This window comes from Hyperolius riggenbachi, chromosome 5, assembly GCF_040937935.1.
Source record: "Hyperolius riggenbachi isolate aHypRig1 chromosome 5, aHypRig1.pri, whole genome shotgun sequence".
Lineage (NCBI taxonomy): Eukaryota > Metazoa > Chordata > Amphibia > Anura > Hyperoliidae > Hyperolius > Hyperolius riggenbachi.
In genome coordinates, this window is record NC_090650.1 from 38,259,404 (window position 1) to 38,281,819 (window position 22,416).

Sequence of the window (22,416 nt, forward strand, 5' to 3'; positions counted from 1 at the left end):
TTGGAGTTTTCTTAACAAACGTCTTGCTTTTGAGGCTGGTTGCAAACCTGTTGCGCACGGTGCACTGCGCGCCTGCGCCACGGTGCAGTGACAGGGTCATATGCATGGACCCGCCCCCTGGTTAGTGACGTACTCCTTAATGGGCAGGAAGTACGTCACTGGGATTACCAGGGTTGCTTTAAAGTGCGATAGCGAGATGTAGGTAGAGAAATATATATATATATACAGGGCTGTGGAGTCGGAGTCGTGGAGTCGGGCAATTTTGGGTGCCTGGAGTCGGAGTCGGGAAAAAATGCACCGACTCCGACTCCTAATGAATTTGTAACTGTAATTAAAATAGAAAATATGATAAAATGTTCTATTTCTCAGATAATAGTCATTAAAAATAATGTATATATACAGTATATATACAGTAATAGCTGTGCTTAGTCCACAAAAATGAAATAAACCAATCAAAATTAGTTACTTGTGCTGCTTCAATAAAGCAGTCCCCGTATTTTTAAGGTCAGATATACATATCTGATTGTGACTGTATATATGATGTGTACACAGGAATCTCTTATATATACTAAACATCTATGCTGTAAGAATAAAGCCTGATGTGTAGCTGTGTCACTAATAGAGATGGACAACGAGATGGAAATAATTCTGCATTGATGCTGATTTATGCAAATGTATGCACTCCCTTTGCTGATGAAATAAAATAATTTGATATGTTATTAAAATTTGGTTTGGTGACTACAAATTAAAGGGTAACTGAGACGGATGAAAAGTAAAGTTTTATACATACCTGGGGCTTCCTCCAGCCCCCTTTAAGCTAATCAGTCCCTCACTGTCCTCCACCACCCGGATCTTCTGCTATGAGTCCTGGTAATTCAGCCAGTCAGCGCTGTCCGGCCGCATGCCGCTCCCACAGCCAGGAACATTCTGCACCTGCGCAATAGTGCTGCACAGGTGTAGTATGCTCCTGGCGCTGGAGTGTGTGCATGCGCACTACGCCTGACTGGCTCAAGTACCTGGACTCATAGCAGAAGATCCAGGTGGTGGAGGAGGACAACAAGGGACTGATTATCCTGAAGGCGGCTGGAGGAAGCCCCAGGTATGTATAAAACTTTAATTTCATCTGTCTCAGGTTTACTTTGTTACACAGTAGTACTATACATATGCACTCTCCACAGAGCTGCAGGGAATCCACTGAGAATGCTGTGCACATTGAACACAGAGGTGTTGTCTGTCACCCATAAACCTGGTTCAGATTGTGCATGAAGAATGTGTAATAGAGGAACAATCTCCTCATTCCCCTGCAGAGTACCTGCACATCATTCTTACATGTACCCACACTTACATTGCCTAGGGCCTGATAGATGTTCTTTGTTTCGGTTTGTACCTTTTACAAGTACTCTTACCAAGGACTAGTTTTAGTCTAAAGGGAATAAATATAGTAGTCTACATATCATTCTCACTTCAGTTGTCTTGTAAAATTCCTAAGCGTTGGCAGTTAAGAGACGAATTTCATGTTACATACTTTTAATCAACAAAATTGTAATATGCAAATTAGAGGAGTCGGAGTCGTGGAGTCGGAGTCAGAGTCGGAGTCGGTGGAATCCTAAACTGAGGAGTCGGAGTCGGTGGATTTTTGGACCGACTCCACAGCCCTGTATATATATATATATATATATATATATATATATATATATATATATATATATATATATATATATATATATACACATATATATATATATATATATATTTAAAATTTGTGCCTGAAGAAGCAGGTGAAACCTGCGAAATGTGTTACATTTGGAGTTTTTTGTCTTAATAAAGCTGTTTTAAAAAGAGTCCACTTATGTCCTCATTTGGGAGGTGAGTTTACCATTGCCTCTAATACATTTTGTACCATTTTATACTATTGGCGCCTCTGTTTTACCAATTATTGTATTATTTTCGTCCACCCTTGGAGGGGTGCCACCCCATTCCTTCTACAGACCTTCTTCTTCTCAACCTTAGTGGGGTTGGGTTTGTTCTCCTCACCTGCAATTATAGTGGTTGTTTGTGAGGGAAGCCTGGTTTGTGAGTATTGCTCTACCTTGAATCAATATAACACTTGTGTTACACTATTTTGGGCTCCCAGTCTCCCCTTTTGTATCCCCTCAGTTGGGACATATGCTTGAACTTCAGTTTCCTAACAAGTCTTTGATTTCTTTCTTTGTAGCCAAGTGAAGCAGAGGACACCCCGGAATTAGCGGCATTTCTTCGTAACTCCAGCGTATCCCACGCCGTGAGCCGCAGAGACGTGGCAGTGGCCGAACCCCTGAGACACATTCCCATCCCCACCAAACTACTGGTAAGACCACGTCTGTAAAGAACGCATTGTCTAGCAGTCTCTGAAATCACTTTCAGAGACTGATAAGTCTATACTGATAGTAAAATATTTACATGTGTGCTGATCTCTGCTTAAAATAGGTTATTAAAATGTTCGCCCACTGCTCCTAAAGTCTTCTTTACTCTCTCTTATGTCTGACTGCACTGCTTATTATCTCTGTGCAATTCTTACTTGCACTTCAGTGCATAATGAATTTCTTAACCTTAAAGAGAACCCGAGGTGTGTTTAAAGAATGTTATCTGCATACAGAGGCTGGATCTGCCTATACAGCCCAGCCTCTGTTGCTATCCCAAACCCCACTAAGGTCCCCCTGCACTCTGCAATCCCTCATAAATCACAGCCATGCTGTGGAGGCTGTGTTTACATCTGTAGTGTCAGTCTCAGCTGCTCTGCCGCCTCCTGCATAGCTCCGGTCCCTGCCCCCGTCCCTTCCCTTCAATCAGCAGGGAGGGAAGGGATGCAGGCGGGGACTGGAGTTCTGCAGGAGGCGGGGAGAGCAGCAGACTGACACTATAGAGATAAACACAGCCAGCTCTGACAAGCTGTTTGTCAGCAGCGTGGCTGTGATTTATGAGGGATTGCAGAGTGCAGGGGGACCTTAGGGGGGTTTGGGATAGCAACAGAGGCTGGGCTGTATAGGCAGATCCAGCCTCTGTATGCAGATAATATTCTTCAAACCCACCTCGGGTTCTCTTTAACTTATCAGTCACATGACAATATTTTACCAGTAAGGCAAGTGTGCTGCATTCTAGTTCAGAGCGTTAGTTTAAGACATTTAAACCATGTTTAAGTACAAGTAAACTAACACTTTAAAGTGGACCCAAATTAAAAATACAAGTTTTCAGAAATAAAATCTATTTTCTAAATTATAATAATAAATAGCAGCCTTTTTTCAGCTGCATGATGACAAATATAAAATATTTTACTTTTATTGGAGGAACCCCTCCCTTCCTTTCATATTGCCGGGACAGAATCCGGTAGACTGGTAGAGGAGATAAAAAACAAAACACAATACTACAATGCTACTGATGATGTCACAGGGGAGGTGATCTCAGCTTGTGTGAGATTTCACATAGATGACGCCCCTGTGAGGGAAGGTAGCTTATGTCAAACACACTCATGATCTAAAGCCTCCTTCTAAGCTCAGAAGTAATGGCTGCCACCTGTATAACCCTAGTTATGAAAAGAGAAGGGTGAAAAGCATGCGCTGAAATGCTCATAGGCTTGTTTCTTTATGATTGTATGTGTCAGAGTGATGCAACTAAATATTTTGAATTAAAAAAAGTTTGATTTGGGTCCGCTTTAAAAAAGAAGTGTACTGAGTTTTGTTGGACTACACAATGGGAAACATTGGTATTTTATGCTTATTCCTTTGCATTTTTGTTTGTCTTTTAAAATGAGATGTAATGTACACAGTGCCTAATGACATGGCTCTGTGTCCCCCAACCGCCGCTCTCTGCCCCCCCCCCCCCCCACACCGCCGCCGCACTATAGCCCCTCGAGTTTAGCGACAAGATTTGCCGCTAACTCAAAGGTAAACAGAGGAGAGAGGAATTCCCTGCATTCCTACAGGGTTCCTGAGTTGCCATTGGGCAGCTCTCTCCCCCTGGCCGCGCCTTCTGCTGCTCCCCCGCCTCCTTGCACACTGTGAGAGACAATACAGTCTCTCAGTGCAGCGTTGAGGGTCACAAAAGTAAAAGTCTGCCATTGCGACCCATGGGGAGCGACGGTTTTTGCGGCTACCTGATCCACTCAGCCCCGCGGATCAGGTAGCCTACTTTTTTTTTTTTTTAGCCCACCTCTGGCTCTCTTTAAAGAGAGTCTGAAGCGAGAATAGATCTCGCTTCAGACCTCATAGCTAGCAGGGGCATGCGTGCCCCTGCTAAAACGCCGCTATAGCGCGGCTTAACGGGGGTCCCTGTCCCCCCAAACCCCCTCCGTGCAGCGGGGGAGCACTTCCTGGTTGGGGCAGGTTTAACCGCCGCAGCCCTGCCCCATGCGCGTCTGTCAGACGCGTATCTCCGCCTCTCCCCCGCCCCTCTCAGTCTTCCTTCACTGAGAGGGGCGGGGGAGAGGCGGCGATGCGCGTCTGATAGACGCGTTGGGAGGCAGGGCTGCAGCCGTTAGCCCTGCCTCCAGGAAGGATATCTCCAGCGACCATTTTCCGACCAACATTTGCGGGGGGTGGGTTGGGGGTGAAGGGACCCCCGTTAAGCCGCGGGATAGCGGCGTTTTAGCAGGGGCACACGTGCCCCTGCTATATATAAGACCTGAAGCGAGATTTAGTCTCGCTTCAGTGTCTCTTTAACAATACAAGACAATGGTGGATAACAGCTGATTCAGTGAACAAATCAAATACAGATTTTACATTGGGCTGGAAGATACAGTATGTGTGCACATTACACTGCATTAAAGAGAACCTGTGCTGGCTTCCAATTAAAAAAAAAACATACTTCCTGATCTGGAGGGCTAGCCAGATCGAGTAGAGCCTGTTTTCACTTGCTCCACACCGCTCCTGTGTCCCGTTTTTCGTTACTGTCATGTTAAAAAAAATGGCCATGACCCCAGGGTCATGATGCATCCACCCTGCTCTGTGCTCTCTTCGCTGAGCACAGAGAGGACAGGATGCAGTGAGGAGAAGAGGCAGTGCCGGGCACATAGAGGTAAAGAAGCAGTGCAGGGCACATAGAGACGGGGAGGCAGCAGGGAGTGGTTTAGAAGGGGAGGAGAAGAGGCGGGCCGAGAGGCAGTGCAGGGCACATAAAGGTGGGGAAGCAGAGAGGAAGGGCAGACAAGGGGAGGAGAAGAGGCGGGGGTAATGACTGTCGACTAAGGGACAGTCCTGATCCCTGCGGTTTACAGTTTTGTCCATGTGTACGCAGCTTTACTTTATGCAACTGTGTCAACACTGATACGTTTTTTCTTCCAGGCGGGGCCTGCCCATTCTATTGTCTGTAAAGGTCCAATACTATCATGGCCCCACTCATTCCATATGGATTGGTTCAGAGGGGCGTCTTTTCGGTGCCTCATTTGAACGCCGTAGTTTTTCCAAACACAAATGCCAGTCGTTTTCGGTGAAGCTTTTAGAGTCATTTTAAGCATTCAACTGCAGCTGTGTGGACCAGCTGGTAATCAAACATTTGGGGAGATTTGTAGTCAGACAAATCACTAAAGAGACACATTTGGGGAATAATAGACTTCACTTTAAGCTGATAGTTTCAAAGGCAAACCGTTTTAAAAAAGATATAAATTACAAACATGTTTATTATTCAGCCCAATTCCAAAGACACCTCTTTTGGCGTTCTCCTCTTTACTTTGCTGAAAGTTTGGAGGAGTGGTCAGCCAGTGCCTTGTTCGAGTGATTATTGAGGAATGAGGAGATCGGGGAAGTTCTGTTGTTCCTCCTCCTCCTTCTCTCTGATAATTAGAAGCAGTTGGACTCCGTCCTCCAGGTTGTTGGCTTATCCGCCAGTCTGGAGGCATGTTGTGATACAAGTCTTATGTTGGAACTAGACTTGTAGATTTTTGCTATTATTTCCTGGCTTGCCTTATTGTTTGGCTGATCTGCTGTAGATAACATTGTTTTCCCCATTTGTGGTGTTAGAACATCGTAAATGATTTGGCTACAGAACATTAAATACAAACATCGCCAAAGATCTGTAGGGCAGATCTATCAAAACCAGCGTGGGGAAACTAAGGGTCAAAATGGATGCTAAAGGAGAGAAGTTGCTCACAGCAACCAATCAGAACTCTCGATCTGGGCAACTGTGCACCAAATTTCCATTTTTTTATGCATATACTGTAAGTTAATATATACAATGAAATAGCATTGTTAGTCAGTTTAATCCATCAGTTAACATTCTGAGCTCTCGGAGCCTTCCAAATATGTATTAATTCCCTACTTGCTACAAAAAAAAAACAATTCTCAGCATTGTTCCCTGGTGTGTGATCAACCAGATTTTTTCCAACATTTCCAGTATACCTATCTCTAGCATACATTCATACATACATTTTGGGCTCTAATAAATTAAGAAGTTGGGTTACCTCCTAAGTTACCTCCGCAGTTGAGTTATTTTTTCAGCTTGGATAGCTCCTTATTTTTGTTACCTACTCAGCTTAGTTATCTCCTCAGCTACATTACTTTCTAAGCTTGGTTATTTCCTGAGCTTGGATATCTCCTCAGCTTGCCTACGTCATCAGCTTGGTTACTTTTCCAGCTTGGATATTAATCTCCTCAGTTTGGATGGCTACTTCTTCACCTTGGTTACGTCCTCAGCTTAGGTATTTCTTCAGGGTGGTTACATTGTCAGCTTGGGTATTTTTCCAGGTTTGTTACATCCTCAGTTTGGTTATTTTCTCAGGTTGGTTGGCTCTTCGGCTTGGTTGCCTCCCCTTGCGTGTCTATCCTCTTAGCTTGGTTACCCCCGCAGCTTGGTTACCACCTAAGCTTGGTTACGTCCTTAGCTTGGGTATTTCCTCAGGTTGGTTACATCCTCAGCTTGGTTCTCAGGTTGGTTGGGTCTTCAGCTTGGTTGCCTCCCCTTGCGTGTCTATCCTCTTAGCTTGGTTACCCCCGCAGCTTGGTTACCACCTAAGCTTGGTTGCCTCCTCAGCTTGGTTACCTCTCAAGCTTGGTTACGTCCTTAGCTTGCGTATTTCCTCAGGTTGGTTACGTCCTCAGCTTGATTATTTCCTCAGGTTTGTTAGCTCTTCGCTTGGTTGCCTCCCCAGTGTGTCTATCCTTCGCTTGGTTACCTCTTTAGCTTGGTTATCTCCTCAGCTTTGTTACCTCCTAGACTTGATTAGTGTCTCAGCTTGGATATCAGTCTCCTCAGATTGATTACCTCTTAAGCTTGATTGCGTCCACAGCTTGGTTATCTCCTCAGCTTGGCTACTTCTTAAGTCTGGTTTTCTCCACAGCTTGGTTATTTCCGCAGGTTGGTTGCCTCCTCAGCTTGGCTATCTCCTCAGCTTGGTAACCTCCTCAGCTTGGTTACCTTGTCAGTTCAGTTACCTCCTTGGCTTGGTTACTTAGCTGGACAAACAACTTCTGACACTCTTAGCTGCAGTTGTAATGGATATGTCCTGTTACTAAAAATCATTTTACCATGCAGGTCCTCTCTGAATACGTACTCTATCATCCTATTCTTAGGTTACATTGCCTAGGTTTGAGTCTTGTGAGAAACATGAAAGTGTAATGAAGGACTGTACTGGATACAGCAGGGCCACCATCAGGCAAGTGGTCATTTCTAAAGAAAATATGTATAGTGAGAAAAATTTAGAGGCTTCTGTCTCAGCATAAATATGCAGATCAGATCTTTTATAACTCAAGTCAGAATCCACTGGCTGCATGCTTGACATAGCAATGAGCAGTTAACTCTGCTAACGTTCCAAACGCCACTGACCCATGGAGGGAATTAAGCTCAGCCCATCTGCTGTAATTCTGGATTTCTTGGGAAAAAAATCTTTAACCTAAATAGTAATGCTATAAAACACAAATATTCCAAATATTCCAGAAATACCACTGTTATCAAGGGTCCGTACAGTTCTAAGGCAAAATAGAATCTCTTGTGCTTCTTTTAAAAAGCAGCCAGACAGCTAATTCCTTTGGAGTCTTGACTGTCTCCCAGTCTGGACTGATAAAATCGAAGAAATTATGATATTATAGGAAATAACCGCTATGGATTCATGCATGGAAAACTTTGCCCCATCATGGGCAATATGGATAGACTATAGGAGCTTACCCTCTTTTTTCTGTCTTTTAAAGGACAACTGAAGTAAGTGGGATATGGAGGCTGCCATATGTATTTCCTTTTAAACAATACGAGTTGCCTGGCAGCCCTGCAGATCTATTTGGCTGCAGTAGTGCCTGAATCACACTAGAAACAACCATGCAGCTAATCTTGTCAGATCTGACAATAATGTCAGAAACACCTGATCTGCTGCATGTTTGTTCAGGGTCTATAGCTAAAAGTATGAGAGGGAGAGGATCAACAGGACTGCCAGGCAACTGGTATTGCTTAAAAGGATATACAGTTGTGTTCAAAATTATTCAACCCCACTGAAATTTAGTGTTTTGGCCAGTTTGACATTGATTTTGATCATTTCAGTCATCTTGTTTACTATTAAATCAAAGAGGCACTTGTAAGTCAGACAAATATAACATAACATTTATAATGAAATAACTACAAATGTCTCACATCATTATCAGTTTTATTCAACACCCAAGTGACATTCATTCTTAGTACTTAGTACAATATCCTTTTCCAGTTATACCAGCTTTTAAACGTGAAGCATAGCTTGACACAAGTGTCTTGCAGCGATCTACGGGTATCTTAGCCCATTCTTTATGGGCAAAAGCCTCCAGTCCAGTCACATTCTTAGGCTTGCGCGCTGCAACTGCTTTCTTTAAGTCCCATCAGAGGTTCTCAATCGGATTTAAGCCTGGTGACTGTGATGGCCACTCCAAAATTTTCCAGCCTTTAATCTGCAACCATGCTCTAGTGGACTTGGAGGTATGCTTGGGATCATTGTCCTGTTTAAAGGGCCAACGTCTCCCAAGCCTCAGGTTTGTGATGGACTGCATCACATTTTCTTCCAATATCTCCTGGTACTGAAGAGAATTCATGGTACCTTGCACACGCTAAAGCCTCCCCAAACCGTTCTAATTTTGTTTCATCATTCCACAGAACACTATCCCAAAACTTTTGTGGTAGTGTTCTGTGGACTGATGAAACAAAATTAGAACTGGTTGGACCCATGGATCAACGCTATGTTTGGAGGAGGAAGATTAAGGCCTATGAAGAAAAGAACACCTTGCCTACTGTGAAGCATGGCGGGGGTCAATCATGCTTTGGGGCTGTTTTGCTTCTGCCAGTACAGGGAAGCTTCAGCATGTGCAAGGCACCATGAATTCTCTTCAGTACCAGAAGATATTGGATGAACATGTGATGCAGTCCGTCACAAACCTGAGGCTTGGGAGACGTTGGACCTTTCAACAGGTCAATGATGCCAAGCATACCTTCAAGTCCACTAGAGCATGGTTGCAGATTAAAGGCTGGAACATTTTGGAGTGGCCATCGCAGTCACCAGACTTAAATCCGATTGAGAACCTCTGATGGGACTTAAAGAAAGCAGTTGCAGTGCGCAAGTCTAAGAATGTGACTGAACTGGAGGCGTTTGCCCATCAAGAACGGACTAAGATACACGTAGACTGCAAGACACTTGTGTCAAGCTATGCTTCACGTTTAAAAGCTGTTATAACTGGAAAAGGATGTTGTACTAAGTACTAAAAATGAATGTCACTTGGGGGTTGAATAAAACTGATAATGATGTGAGACATTTGTAGTTATTTCATTATAAATGTTATGTTATATTTGTCTGACTTACAAGTGCCTCTCTGATTTAATAGTAAACAAGATGACTGAAATGATCAAAATCAATGTCAAACTGGCCAAAACACTCAATTTCAGTGGCAGTTGAATAATTTTGAACACAACTGTAAATATGGCAGCCTCCATATCCCTCTTGCTTCAGTTGTCCTTTAAGAAAATGTGAAATGAGTTCCATCAACAACTGGCTGTTATAGCTCTCCACTTTAAAGGTGCCTATATATCGGCGACTCCTGGTCTCGTCCGCTGCTTCCCCTGAGCACCGTTGTCACACATGCACCACCCTGTGATGTCACATACACACACCTAGCGCCGATTGGGCGCAGTAGTGGACGAAACTAGGTGTCACCGCAGCTGGAGCAGGTGAGACTTACAATGCATTGGCACCGGGAGGCACATTTACATTTTGGGGGACAGTGCCTGAAGTTCCATCGCCTTCGTCGGTCATTGTGATATGCGATTCAATAAAATTATCAAATAGGATGATCGATCAGGCCACAATATTGCTAGGTGTATGGTCAGCATAACAAAGACATAACACATTTACCAGAATAAGATAATTGAAAGGTACTATTGTTTAAAGTGTACCAGAGACAAAAGGGATGGAAAAAAATTATACATATCTGGGGCTTCCTCCAGCCCCCTCCGGCCTGATTGCTCCCACGGCGTCCTCCTGCACCATCTGGATCCTTCACAATCTGCCCCGGAAAGTTCTTCAGTTGAGGCCGGTCAGTGCAGATTTAGTCCAGCCGTACACGCTCCCCCATTGTGTTCCTATAGCCGGGAGCATTCTGCACTTGCGCAGTAATACTACAAGATGGGGCATGCGCAGTACACCCCAGACCAGAGGATTTTCTAGGGCGAACTGCGGAGGATATGCATATATATATATATATATATATATATATATATATATATATATATATATTTGCAGATACTCCGCAATTCAATATATTATACATATATATATAATATACTCGCGTATAGGCCTAATTTTTCAGCATAAAAAATGTCCTGAAGAAAGTCACCCCCTCGGCTTATATGCGAGTCAGTGGATCAAAACAGATGGTGGAGCCGGTTTGGTTACTGGCAGAGGAGTGTAAGGATTGTGCACAAGTGAACCTGCTCTTACCAGCTTGTGCCATGCTGTGTCCATGCCCTCCATCCCCTGCAACATGGCGTGCAGAGTGTGCTGCTCAAGACTACCTGTGTCCCCTGGTTTGTGGAGTGGAGTGTGCAAGCAACATGTCAGCGGTGCAATGATCGGGGATTCTTCCTGTGGGGCAATCGCTGTGTCTCATATCTATGACACCATCTAGTGGCTTCTTGAGACACAGCTGTATGATCCTGGGACACATCTAGCTATGGGGAGTGGGGGCTGACTTGTATTGGGGGAACATCTGGCTACTGTGGAGGGGGCTATATTGGGGAGTGGGCTTATACACGAGACAATCACTTTTTCCTGGTGTCTGAAGGAAAACTTCGGCTTATACATGGGTCAACTTATATGCGAGTATATACTGTGTATATGTGTATATGTATATATATATATCTATATATATGTATATATATATATATCTATATATATCTATATCTATATATATAGATATATATATATATATATATATATATATATATATATATATATATATATATATATATATATATATATAGTATATATTTAAATATGTATTTTTTTGTTAATTAAAAGCATAAATGGACGTTTATCAATCATTTACAGGTGAAGTTCGAAAATGTAGAATATCATGGCAAAAGTTCATTTATACCAGTAATTTAACGTAAAAGGTGAAACTAATACATGAAATAAACTCATTACATGCAAAGCGAGAAATTTGAAACCTTTATTTGTTATAATTTTGATGATTATGGATTATAGTTTATGAAAACCCCAAAAGTAAAATCTCAGAAAATTGCTGTGGGTAACTAGGATGATGTTGCCCACACAAGTGGTACATGGGATGGGAAATACTGTTCATAAAGTGGTACATGATATAATTTTGTTGAGAGATAAGGCTATAGATGGTCTGAGTTTATGACTTTGTTTGTATCTGTACAGAACTGCACCAATGTGAAATGCTTGACCATCTACTGCAATGTACGGCACTTAAGCAGCGGTGAGCGAGCCACAGTAAAGATCAGATCTAGGCTATGGGCTCAAACATTTCTACAGGTAAGTCAAATTTAAACTTTTGAAGACACATGGACAACCTTAACCACTTCAGCCTTCAGTCGTTTTTCACCTTATGCATCCAAGCAATTTTCACCTACCATTCATTCGCCAATAACTTTATCACTACTTATCACAACGAATTGATCTATATCTTGTTTTTTTCACCACCAATTAGATTTTCTTTGGGTGGTACATTTAGCTAAGAATTATTTTTTTCTAAATGCATTTTAACAGGAATATTAACCACTTCACCACTGAGGGGCTTTACCCCTTGAGCACCAGAGCAATTTTCACCTTTCAGCGCTCCTTCCATTCATTCGTCTATAACTTTATCATTACTTATCACATTGAAATGAACTATATCTTGTTTTTTCCGCCACCAATTAGGCTTTCTTTAGGTGGGACATTATGCCAAGAATTATTTTATTCTAAATATGTTTTAATGGGAAAATAGGAAAAATGTGGGAAAAAATTAATTATTTTTCAGTTTTCGGCCATTATAGTTTTTAAATAATGCATGCTACTGTAATTAAAACCCATGAAATGTATTTGCCCATGTGTCCCGGTTATAAAACCGTTTAAATTATGTCCCTATCACAATTTTGGCGCCAATATCTTATTTGGAAATAAAGGTGCATTTTTTTTCAGTTTTGCGTCCATCCCTAATTACAAGCCCATAGTTTATAAAGTAACAGTGTTGTACCCTCCTGACATAAAAATTTAAAAAGTTCAGTCCCTAAGGTAACTATTTATGTTTTTTTTATTGTCAATTTTTTAATTTTTTTTTAATTACAAAAAATAAAATAAAATGGGGAGTGTGGGTGGTAATGAGTTAATTTTTTGTGTATCAGGAATGAATGTGTATGTGAAAAATGATTTCGGGTGTAGTTTTACTATTTGACCACAAGATGGCAACAGTAACTTTTTGTTTAATGCGCCCTCCAAGCGTCCTTCCGGACGCTTGGAGGAAGTACTAGGAGGCTGGGTACGTTTTTTTTTATTTCACAATGATCGCGCTGCTTAGCGGAAAAGCAGCGGATCATTGCGGGGCTTAGATCAACGAACGGGAATGGATTTTCCCGTTCATTGATCTCCGGGTGAGCGGCGGGCGGCGTGTTTACGACCGGGAGTGCGCGCTACAGCGAGCGGGAGCGTGGGCAGCGGCGGGAGCGCGGAAAGTACGGATTTCTTCGTCCCTGGGGGTTAAAGGATGGAAAAAGGGACGGAAAAATTCGTACGGGCGGGGGTAAAGTGGTTAAGAAAAAATGGAAAAAAAAAAAAACAGTATTTCTCAGTTTTCCAGCCATTACAGCTTTAAAATAATACATGCTACCATAATTAAAACCTACACATTTTATTTGCCCATTTCCTCAGTTATTACACCATTAAAATGATGTCCCTATCACAATGTAAAGCACCAATATTTTATTTGTTTTGCGTCCATCACTATTTACAAGCTTATAATTTAAAAAATATTAGTAATGTACCCTCTTGACATCCATATTTAAAAAGTTAAGACCTTTAGGTAACGCTTTATGTTTTGTTTGTTTTTTTAAATTGTAATTTTTTTTTTATTTTTATTTTTTTTTTTTTGTTCAAAATTTTATGTGAGTATTTTTTGGGTGTGGGAGGTAAACCGTTAATTTTAAATGTAATTGATTGTTATGTGTGAAAAAAAAATGTATGTGCATGTAGTTTTACTATTTGGCCACAAGATGACCACAGTGATTTTGTTTAATTCCCATCCTGTAAGCGAGAGTGCTCGCTTACAGGAAGCACAAGGAGGAAGTGATTTTTTGAGGGGGTCAGAAATACCAAAAAAAAAAAGAAAAGAAGCTGTCGTTTTCTCTACGGGGGACTTAGATCAATGAATGGGAACAATGTTCCCATTCATTGATCTCCGGGCTACCGTGGGGGCGGCACGGGAGCGTACCGGCGCGGGAGCGCGCAGACGCATGCAGCAGCCCAGCAGCAGCCTTTTGGACGTGAAAGTCACATCCAGAAGATGAAAATTGTTAAAGAGGAACTGTGATGACATACAGCAGAAAGTAATACATTATTCTGGATACCGATTTTCACTTAAATTATCCTCGTTTCAGCATCAGAAATACTTCTTATATCTGTACAGTCAAGTCAGCACCATCCGTAGTATTAAAGCTCTTTATTAGTTAAAAAATGGAAGCGCATATTTTTACATATATAATGAGCGGTTTCCACTGTGGTCCGCTCTGCAGGAGGGTATTAAGCCTACATTGGGGAGTGGTGTCCTGAAGGGGGATTAAGATTGTATGCATGTCCAATACCAAGAAGCGTAACATATTAAACACATTGGACTTGACTCACAAAGCGGTGATAACTGTTAGCATGCTTGTGAAAAGCCCCTGATCACGCCTAAACCGCACAGCACGGTGCGGACGAAAATCGCGCACCCCTGCACCTATAAGGTCGCATTGGATGTGCCCTAAACATTGCACCTATGCGACGTTTAGGGCGCATCCAATGCGACCTTATAGGCACATCGGGTGCGCCGTTTTTGTCACACCAAGGTGCAACGTTTCGCGCACCGTGCTGTGCGTGCACAACGTTTTGCGCGCTGGACTTTGCGCGCGACCTAATTTTCATTGGTGCGTGCTAAGTACTTAGCACCCTAGTTAGCACCAAATAGAAAATCAGGCCCATTGTGTGTGCATTTCAGTGTGATCTATGCAGCTTGAGAAAGGTCTGTTGACCGAAACAGTGCTGCTGTGGCTAAGTATGATGGTTGTCATGCTATTTTTTAACTAATAAAGAGCTTTAATACTACGGATGGTGCAGACTTGACTGTGGAAGAGTCGTTAGAGTGTCTGGGAGTGCAGAGACACTGCAAGTCACAGCACATCACCTTTCCCCTCCTTGACTTTCTACTTCTTATAAGTGTAAACTGCTGTATATTGGTATGTAACCTCGCCCTACCAGTGACCTTTAGCTTAGGCTATGGTGTCAAGCAGTCTTCTCCCCCAGAGCACTCTGGGAGATCATATGATGTTCCTGCTCACTTCACAGAGGAGAAAAAAAAACACACAAAGTGACCCACAGTGATTCAACTGGCCAGCAGTAAAGATACCGACATCACTTATAAATTAATGAATTTAGATCAGGGTGAGGTAGGATTTTACAATGGTAACACATTGACCAAATAATACATGAATATTGTAAAAAACAACATTTTATCCATTACATTATATACAGTAAAGTTCCTCTTTAAGATCCAACATGTATACCCAAGGAAGTCTGGAACTGTTCATATGAGTAAATGAGTTTTGACTTAGCAATGACTGCTATGCGAATTAGCTCTGACTACATCGTTGTGAAACTGAAACTCTCCAGCAAAGGGCAATTATATTTTCTTAGAAATGCTCCTGTTTTTATTCTTATATTTCCTGGAAAACTGCAATAGCAGCATAGGGGGCGATATACAGGCTGGGAATGCGAACAATCACTCGCGTTCCCATGCCTGTCGGCCGGTGACGGCCAAACCGGAAGTGTTCGCCGGAGGGTCAAGAGGCATCGGACCGGAGCTGCGAGGGCACCGATCGGCTGCAGGGGGCTGAGGGAAGCCCCAGGTGAGTTAATCTCATTTTTTTTTCGAGGCTTTAGGTTCACTTTAAATAGGAGCTATCTGACACAGAGAAGTAGACCAAAAGCACCTCAAACGCTAGACATCATGCCAAGATCCAAAGAAATTCAGGAACAAATGAGAACAAAAGTAATTGAGATCTTTCAGTCTGGTAAAGGTTATAAAGCCATTTCTAAAGCTTTGGGACTCCAGCGAACCACAGTGAGAGCCATTATCCACAAATGGCAAAAACATGGAACAGTGATGAACCTTCCCAGGAGTGGCCGGCCAACTAAAATTACCCCAAGAGCGCAGAGAAAGCTCATCCGAGAGGCCACAAAAGACCCCAGGACAGCATCTAAAGAACTGCAGGCCTCACCTGCCTCAATTAAGGTCAGTGTTCATGACTCCACCATAAGAAAGAGACTGGGCAAAAACAGCCCGCATGGCAGATATCCAAGGCGCAAACCACTTTTAAGCAAAAAGAACATTAAGGTTCGTCCCAATTTTGCTAAAAAACATCTCAGTGATTGCCAAGACTTTTGGGAAAATGCCTTGTGGACCGACGAGACAAAAGTTGAACTTTTTGGAAGGTGCGTGTCCCGTTACATCTGGCGTAGAAGTAACACAGCATTTCAGCAAAAGAACATCATACTAACAGTAAAATATGGTGGTGGTAGTAGTGTGATGGTCTGGGGTTGTTTTGCTGCTTCAGGACCTGGAAGGCTTGCTGTGATAGATGGAACCATGAATTCTACTGTCTACCAAAAAATCCTGAAGGAGAATGTCCGGCCATCTGTTCGTCAACTATAGTTGAAGCGATCTTGGGTGCTGCAGCAGGACAATGACCCAAAACACACCAGCAAATCCACCTCTGAATGGCTGAAGAAAAACAAAATGAAGACTTTGGAGTGGCCTAGTCAAAGTCCTGACCTGAATCCTATTGAGATGTTGTGGCATGACCTTAAAAAGGCGGTTCATGCTAGAAAACCCTCAAATAAAGCTGAATTACAACAATTCTGCCAAGATGAGTGGGCCAAAATTCCTCTAGAGCGCTGTAAAAGACTCGTTGCAAGTTATCGCAAACGCTTGATCGCAGTTATTGCTGCTAAGGGTGGCCCAACCAGTTATTATGTTCAGGGGGCAATTTCTTTTTCACACAGGGCCATGTAGGTTTTGAGTTTTTTTTTCTCACTAAATAATAAAAACCATCATTTAAAACTGCATTTTGTGTTCAATTATGTTATCTTTGACTAATAGTTAACGGTTTTTAATGAGCAGAAACATTTAAGTGTGACAAACATGCAAAAGAATAAGAAATCAGGAAGGGGGCAAATAGTTTTTCACATCACTGTATGTGAAGGACGCAGCGTGGACGCCAGTGCATCCTGAGCATTTGTGCTTACCGCTGCTGTTCCTACCTTTGCATCGCAGCATAAACAGGGTCTAAAACCGTTGCATCAGATAGAGCACCATCACTGCATACAGCTATGAAATGAAATGCCTGAAATGAATATTCATGGATTTATTGCTCTCCTTCCACAGGAGCCGAGAGGTCCACCTCTGCCCATGACTCCTCTAGATAGCCCTGTAATTGATCCAGTGCTTGTCACCTTGGTGTACTAATCTGCAGACTGCACCTCATTCCACCTCCATGTGCAATCACTCCCATTGTCAGTGTTTGCCCATTGTAAAATCTTTCCTCTCCCTGATTTACATTCAGACATTTATCACATGGTGACATTTTTACTGCTGGTAGGTGATGTCACTGGAAGTAGCTGCTGCTTGCTTTTTTTGGCAGTTGGAAACAGCTGTTATTTCCCACAATGCAACAAGGATCCCACAGTGTGATGTCAGAACCTCAGTGCTGTGAGGCGCTGACATCACGCTGTGGGAGGGGTTTCACCACAGTATCAGCCATACAGAGCCCCCCGATGATCCGTTTGTGAAAAGGTAAAGATTTCTCATGGGAAAAGGGGTCTCAGCTACTGATTGGGATGAAGTTCAATCTTTGGTCACGGTTTCTCTTTAAGTTCTCATAGACATGAGGATCCTCCTTACTGATTGTCACATACCAAGCATAATCCACACATATCTTTGGGACTTTTCTGGCCTATTCTGGTAAATCACAAGAATCTACATAACCTCTGTCCTAAGAGACCTATCATTGTGTGGATGTCTTAGGAGTTTAAAGGAAGCTGTTCTTCGTTTAGTGTAGAATTTCAGACACGAAGGGACCAAAACATTTTCTGATACAGATTTTAATTGTAACTCAACTTCCGTAGTAAAGATACAAAAAAAAAAAAAAAAAAAAAAGATTCCCCTTGGGCCCTTCTTCAATTAAATTCACTAAGTTTTCCTTTTTTTTTCTTTCGTTTAACATTCACTTTAAAAAACATTTCATAAGCTGTTAAAATATCGCCCAGGAAGAATACGTATGAGAAATGGTGAAATAAAAAAGGGCAGTGGACATCTATTTAAAGTATGTGTCAAATAATATTTTATAGATTATAATAATTTAAAGAATATTAAGGCATTCGCTCCTTTTGTGAAGCTTTTGAAGCGGAGCTGTCAGCCATACTATCTCAGAATAAAACAATACATATATAAGTAAATAAATACTTGCTCTACTTACATAACATATGTGTTGCACTGTCCACGTTTTGATTTTAGTGATATTTCTACAATAAAAAAAGAGAAAATCCTTCTTAGCATTTCCCATTTTAAATGTGGCTATTTTGAAGCCAATCCAGATGTCATTTCCTCCCTTACTCTCCTCTGCCTGATTGTGTATGCATTGCCCACCCCTCACTATAAAAAGTGCATTGTCTCAGCATGAGAAATATTGGCCAATCAGAGAGGAACAGAGGTGTGGGAGGGGAATACAGGAGGGAAAAAGGCTTCAGCCAATCAGGCTGCGTTAGTTAAAGAGACTCCGTAACAAAAATTGCATCCTGTTTTTTATCATCCTACAAGTTCCAAAAGCTATTCTAATGTGTTCTGGCTTACTGCAGCACTTTGTACTATCACAGTCTCTGTAATAAATCAATGTATCTTTCCCCTGTCAGACTTGTCGGCCTGTGTCTGGAAGGCTGCCAAGTTCTTCAGTGTTGTGGTTCTGCTATGCACTCCCCCCTCCAGGCCCCTCTATGCACACTGCCTGTGTGTTATTTAGATTAGGGCAGCTTCTCTCTGCTCTATTATCTTTTACAAGCTGGATAAATCGTCCTCTGAGCTGGCTGGGCTTTCACATACTGAAGAATTACATACAGGCAGAGCTGTCTGCACTCTGCAGGAAGAAACAGCCTGACACTTCAGTGGAAGATAGCTGCAGGGGGAAAGAAACACACAAATGATCTCTTGAGATTCAAAAGGAATGCTGTATACAGCCTGCTTGTGTATAGATGTATTTTCTATGTGTGGACATACTGAACATCAACCTACTTCCTGTTTTGGTGGCCATTTTGTTTGTTTATAAACAAACTGTTTAAAACTGTTTTTAACCACTTTTAATGCGGTGGGGAGCGGCGAAATTGTGACAGAGGGTAATAGGAGATGTCCCCTAACGCACTGGTATGTTTACTTTTGTGCGATTTTAACAATACAGATTCTCTTTAAGTCTGAGGGGAAAGTAGAGAAGCAAAACAGGACAACCCAGCATGCCCTGCAACTTCCTTTGTGCGTACCAAATTTTGTGTGTACCAAATAAGAGTCAGGTAAACCGGGGAATGATCATTTATCAACAAGAAAAGTAAGTGATTTTAACTTTTGGATTGCCTGGTTAGCATCCTTATTACTTATTTACCAGATAAAAATAAATAATTGATTTTTTATTTTATGCCCGACAGTTACACTTTAAAAAACAAGGGCCAATCTCTATCACAGCCAACCACATTTCATCTTTCAAAAAAGCCCCAAAAAGAATAAAAAAGAATGGACCTCATTGGCTGCTGAGAGCCGTACCGCAGCTTCTGCTGTCCTCTCTTTCTTACGCTTTTCATGAATCCGCTGCAGCGTTATCTTTGCTCAGATCGTTAACCCATTCCGTATTCAGTTCTGTCCTTTATTCTTAAGGACGGCCACTGGCCAAGTTATTTTTGGAACGGGAATAACATAGATGACATAATGATTGCTTTTATTGTCCTGTGGCCAAGAGCAGCTGCTTCTGGACACATATCAAAGTGAAGATTATTAGTCAGACGATTCATCCCTGTATTAAACGAGAAACCGGATCCTAGCAGTCCATTCTCAGTGCTCTTGGCAAAGTCGCAGGTGCTTCAACAGAACATACTGAAAAGCAAATTGCGCCCCCTGTGGCTGCAAAACAAACTTGCCCTGGATCAGTAGTTCAGTGACCCAGAGACCAATGATGACAACCTATTGAGCAGCACTTTAGTGAGGAAGTTTTGAAGTTGGAATGAAAGAGCAGAATCAAAACAATTTTTTTTTTTTCAGGACTGAAATAAAAAAGTATAGTTATCTAATAAATTTGAAGCAAACTTGAAGCGAAAATAAACGTATGAGGTAATGAATTATGTGTAGTACAGCTAAGAAACAGAACATTAGTAGCAAAGAAAAGAGTTTCGTATTGTTTTCCAGTACAGGAAGAGTTAAAAAAAAACTTTAGTTATCTATGCGAAAGAGCTTCTCTGAGCTCTCCGACCCAACTTAGGTCAGAACATAACCAGCCAAGAAACAGTGAGAGACAGCTCGAGATAAGGTTTTACTGCAGGAAAGTTCCAAGGGTCATTGTTTCTGCTTTGTTTTATAGCTTAAAAGACAGAGTGTGGTTTTGAAACTGCAACTGTGCCAGAATGATGCAATGTTACGAAAAAAAAACGACCAAACTGAAAATAAAAATATGAGTCTTTTCTTCACTACTAGTGTTCTACTAATTATCCGCACTACACATATAATTCAGTATATCGTAAGATTTTTTCACCTCAGGTTTGCATTAACACAAAGCAGATAATATGGACATCGGCGGCCGTTCTGGTAAAATGGGTGATGTATAGACTGCAATGTTAATTGTGGCTATGCCGGCACTCAGAGGGTCATTTGGGCTCCGTTGGTGCCCGATAATGATCGTAATCAAGTAGTGTAAATATCGGCGGTGGAGGTTTTTAGTGTTGAAGGCGGCGCTTATATCAGCATGGATTGCCGCATGGGGGTAGTTTAATGCCGGGAATACACAATTAGATTTTTCAGCAGATTTAGGGCTTGATTCACAAAACGGTTCTAACTGTTAGCACGGGCGTGCGAAACAGTTAGCACACGAAGCTCGTGGTCTTTGCCGCGCGATCACGGACATTTGCTCGTGATAATGCAGGCTTTTTTGCGCGCGATTGGGCAACTTACCCGGGGAGGAAGCCCCAGGTAAGTATCGATTCTCCTATTGTTTCATCTCTTGGTCTCTTTAAGGAATAGGGGAATACGATATTTTTCTTTTCATAGCAATTCCTAACACTGCTGATTCAGCATCTGTGCATCTAGTTGTTTTTGCTGCCTTAGCACAGCTGGCGAAGAACATAAAAACAACCAAGAAAAAAGAGAATTTCCAGGTAACGAGAGCAGCGACTATCTCTGAGGACCTCTATATATAGCACCAAACTACACAAAAGAAACAAAGGAGGAAAGATGTTAAGTCCATGCGTGTGATACATGGTCTGCAAGGAATTACTTCAGGAAGACAAGCCATAAATTATTCTGTTCTGCCGGAGTTCCGTAGTATCTTGCTGTAATTGGAAGTAAATGTTTTGCTCCGAGTCTTGGGAGATTCCAGATTTTAGAATCTGCTCCTGAAGGGGAAGAAGATAAAATGTCGATCTGCAATTTCTTTTCACATCTGGCTCTTAGCCACTTATCTATCGCATTACCGAGAGCCTGATCCAGAAGACTGGGCTTTTTTTTTAACGGACCAGATTGAAGGCCCTGATCCTGGAGGGAATTGGTGAAGTGCTCCGCAATACTCGTCTCTGGTCTGTTATTGTCATTCAGGAAGGCCTCCAGTGTGAATGTTCAAACCATCAGGAGAAGTCCGAGCAGGCTCATAACTCTGAAGAATGCTGCCCTTAGATGGTTTCTGCTTCAAGTAAATAAACACATCTGTGTGTTGACACAAGAGGACCTTCTGCAGAAGCACCAGGACAGCAGAATATGTGAGCACACGTGTGTGGAGTAGGGATGATCACTCGGATACGGCAGAAATGCAATTTCCGATCGAAAACGTAGAAATGTCTGCAAAAAATATGTTTACCGCCATGTTAACTTTAACACTGATTTTCTCAAAAACTACAAGGTCTTTTTTGAAAAAAGTTGGGTTAGGACTTTACGTACCTGTTTATCTCATTATTTCATGTCACTTCAAGGTCCCTTTGAAGGATTTTAGGTGTTCTGTAAACCAGTGACTCACAATGATCACCAACCTCATGGAAGAAAAAAGATCATTAGCATGTCTCCTGCTACTCTGCTTAAGTGAGGCATTGTTGTACTTTGCAGTGTTTTTTAAAGTTACATAATTATTTTGGTTGAAAAAAGACATACGTCCATCGAGTTCAACCAGTAGAATTTTTTGTGTTTTTTTTATTTTTTATTATTAGTAGTAAAATTAGAGGAACTCTAGTCAAAGTAATGTGATGAAAAAAAGTGCTTAATTTTTACAATAATTGTTCATAAATGATTTAGTCGATGTTTTCCCATTGTAAAATCTTTCCTATCCCTGACTTACATTCTGATAGTTATCACATGGCAACATTTTTACTGCTGGCAGGTGATGTCTGCGGAAAGAGATGCTGCTTGCTTTTTTGGCTGTTAGAAACAGCTGTTATTTCCCACAATGCAACAAGGTTCCCCC

At 41.9% G+C, this 22,416-nt stretch overlaps 1 protein-coding gene across 1 annotated transcript in view; it reads left to right on the top strand.

Annotated features, from left to right (window-relative positions):
* Window positions 1-22,416, top strand: part of ITGA8 (integrin subunit alpha 8) — a 243,799-nt gene that overhangs the window by 207,186 nt on the left and 14,197 nt on the right. Inside the window, exons 26-27 of the mRNA XM_068235491.1 lie at window positions 2,216-2,347; window positions 11,855-11,968. Of these exons, the coding sequence (XP_068091592.1) occupies window positions 2,216-2,347; window positions 11,855-11,968 (246 nt within the window). The remainder of the gene's footprint in view (window positions 1-2,215; window positions 2,348-11,854; window positions 11,969-22,416) is intronic.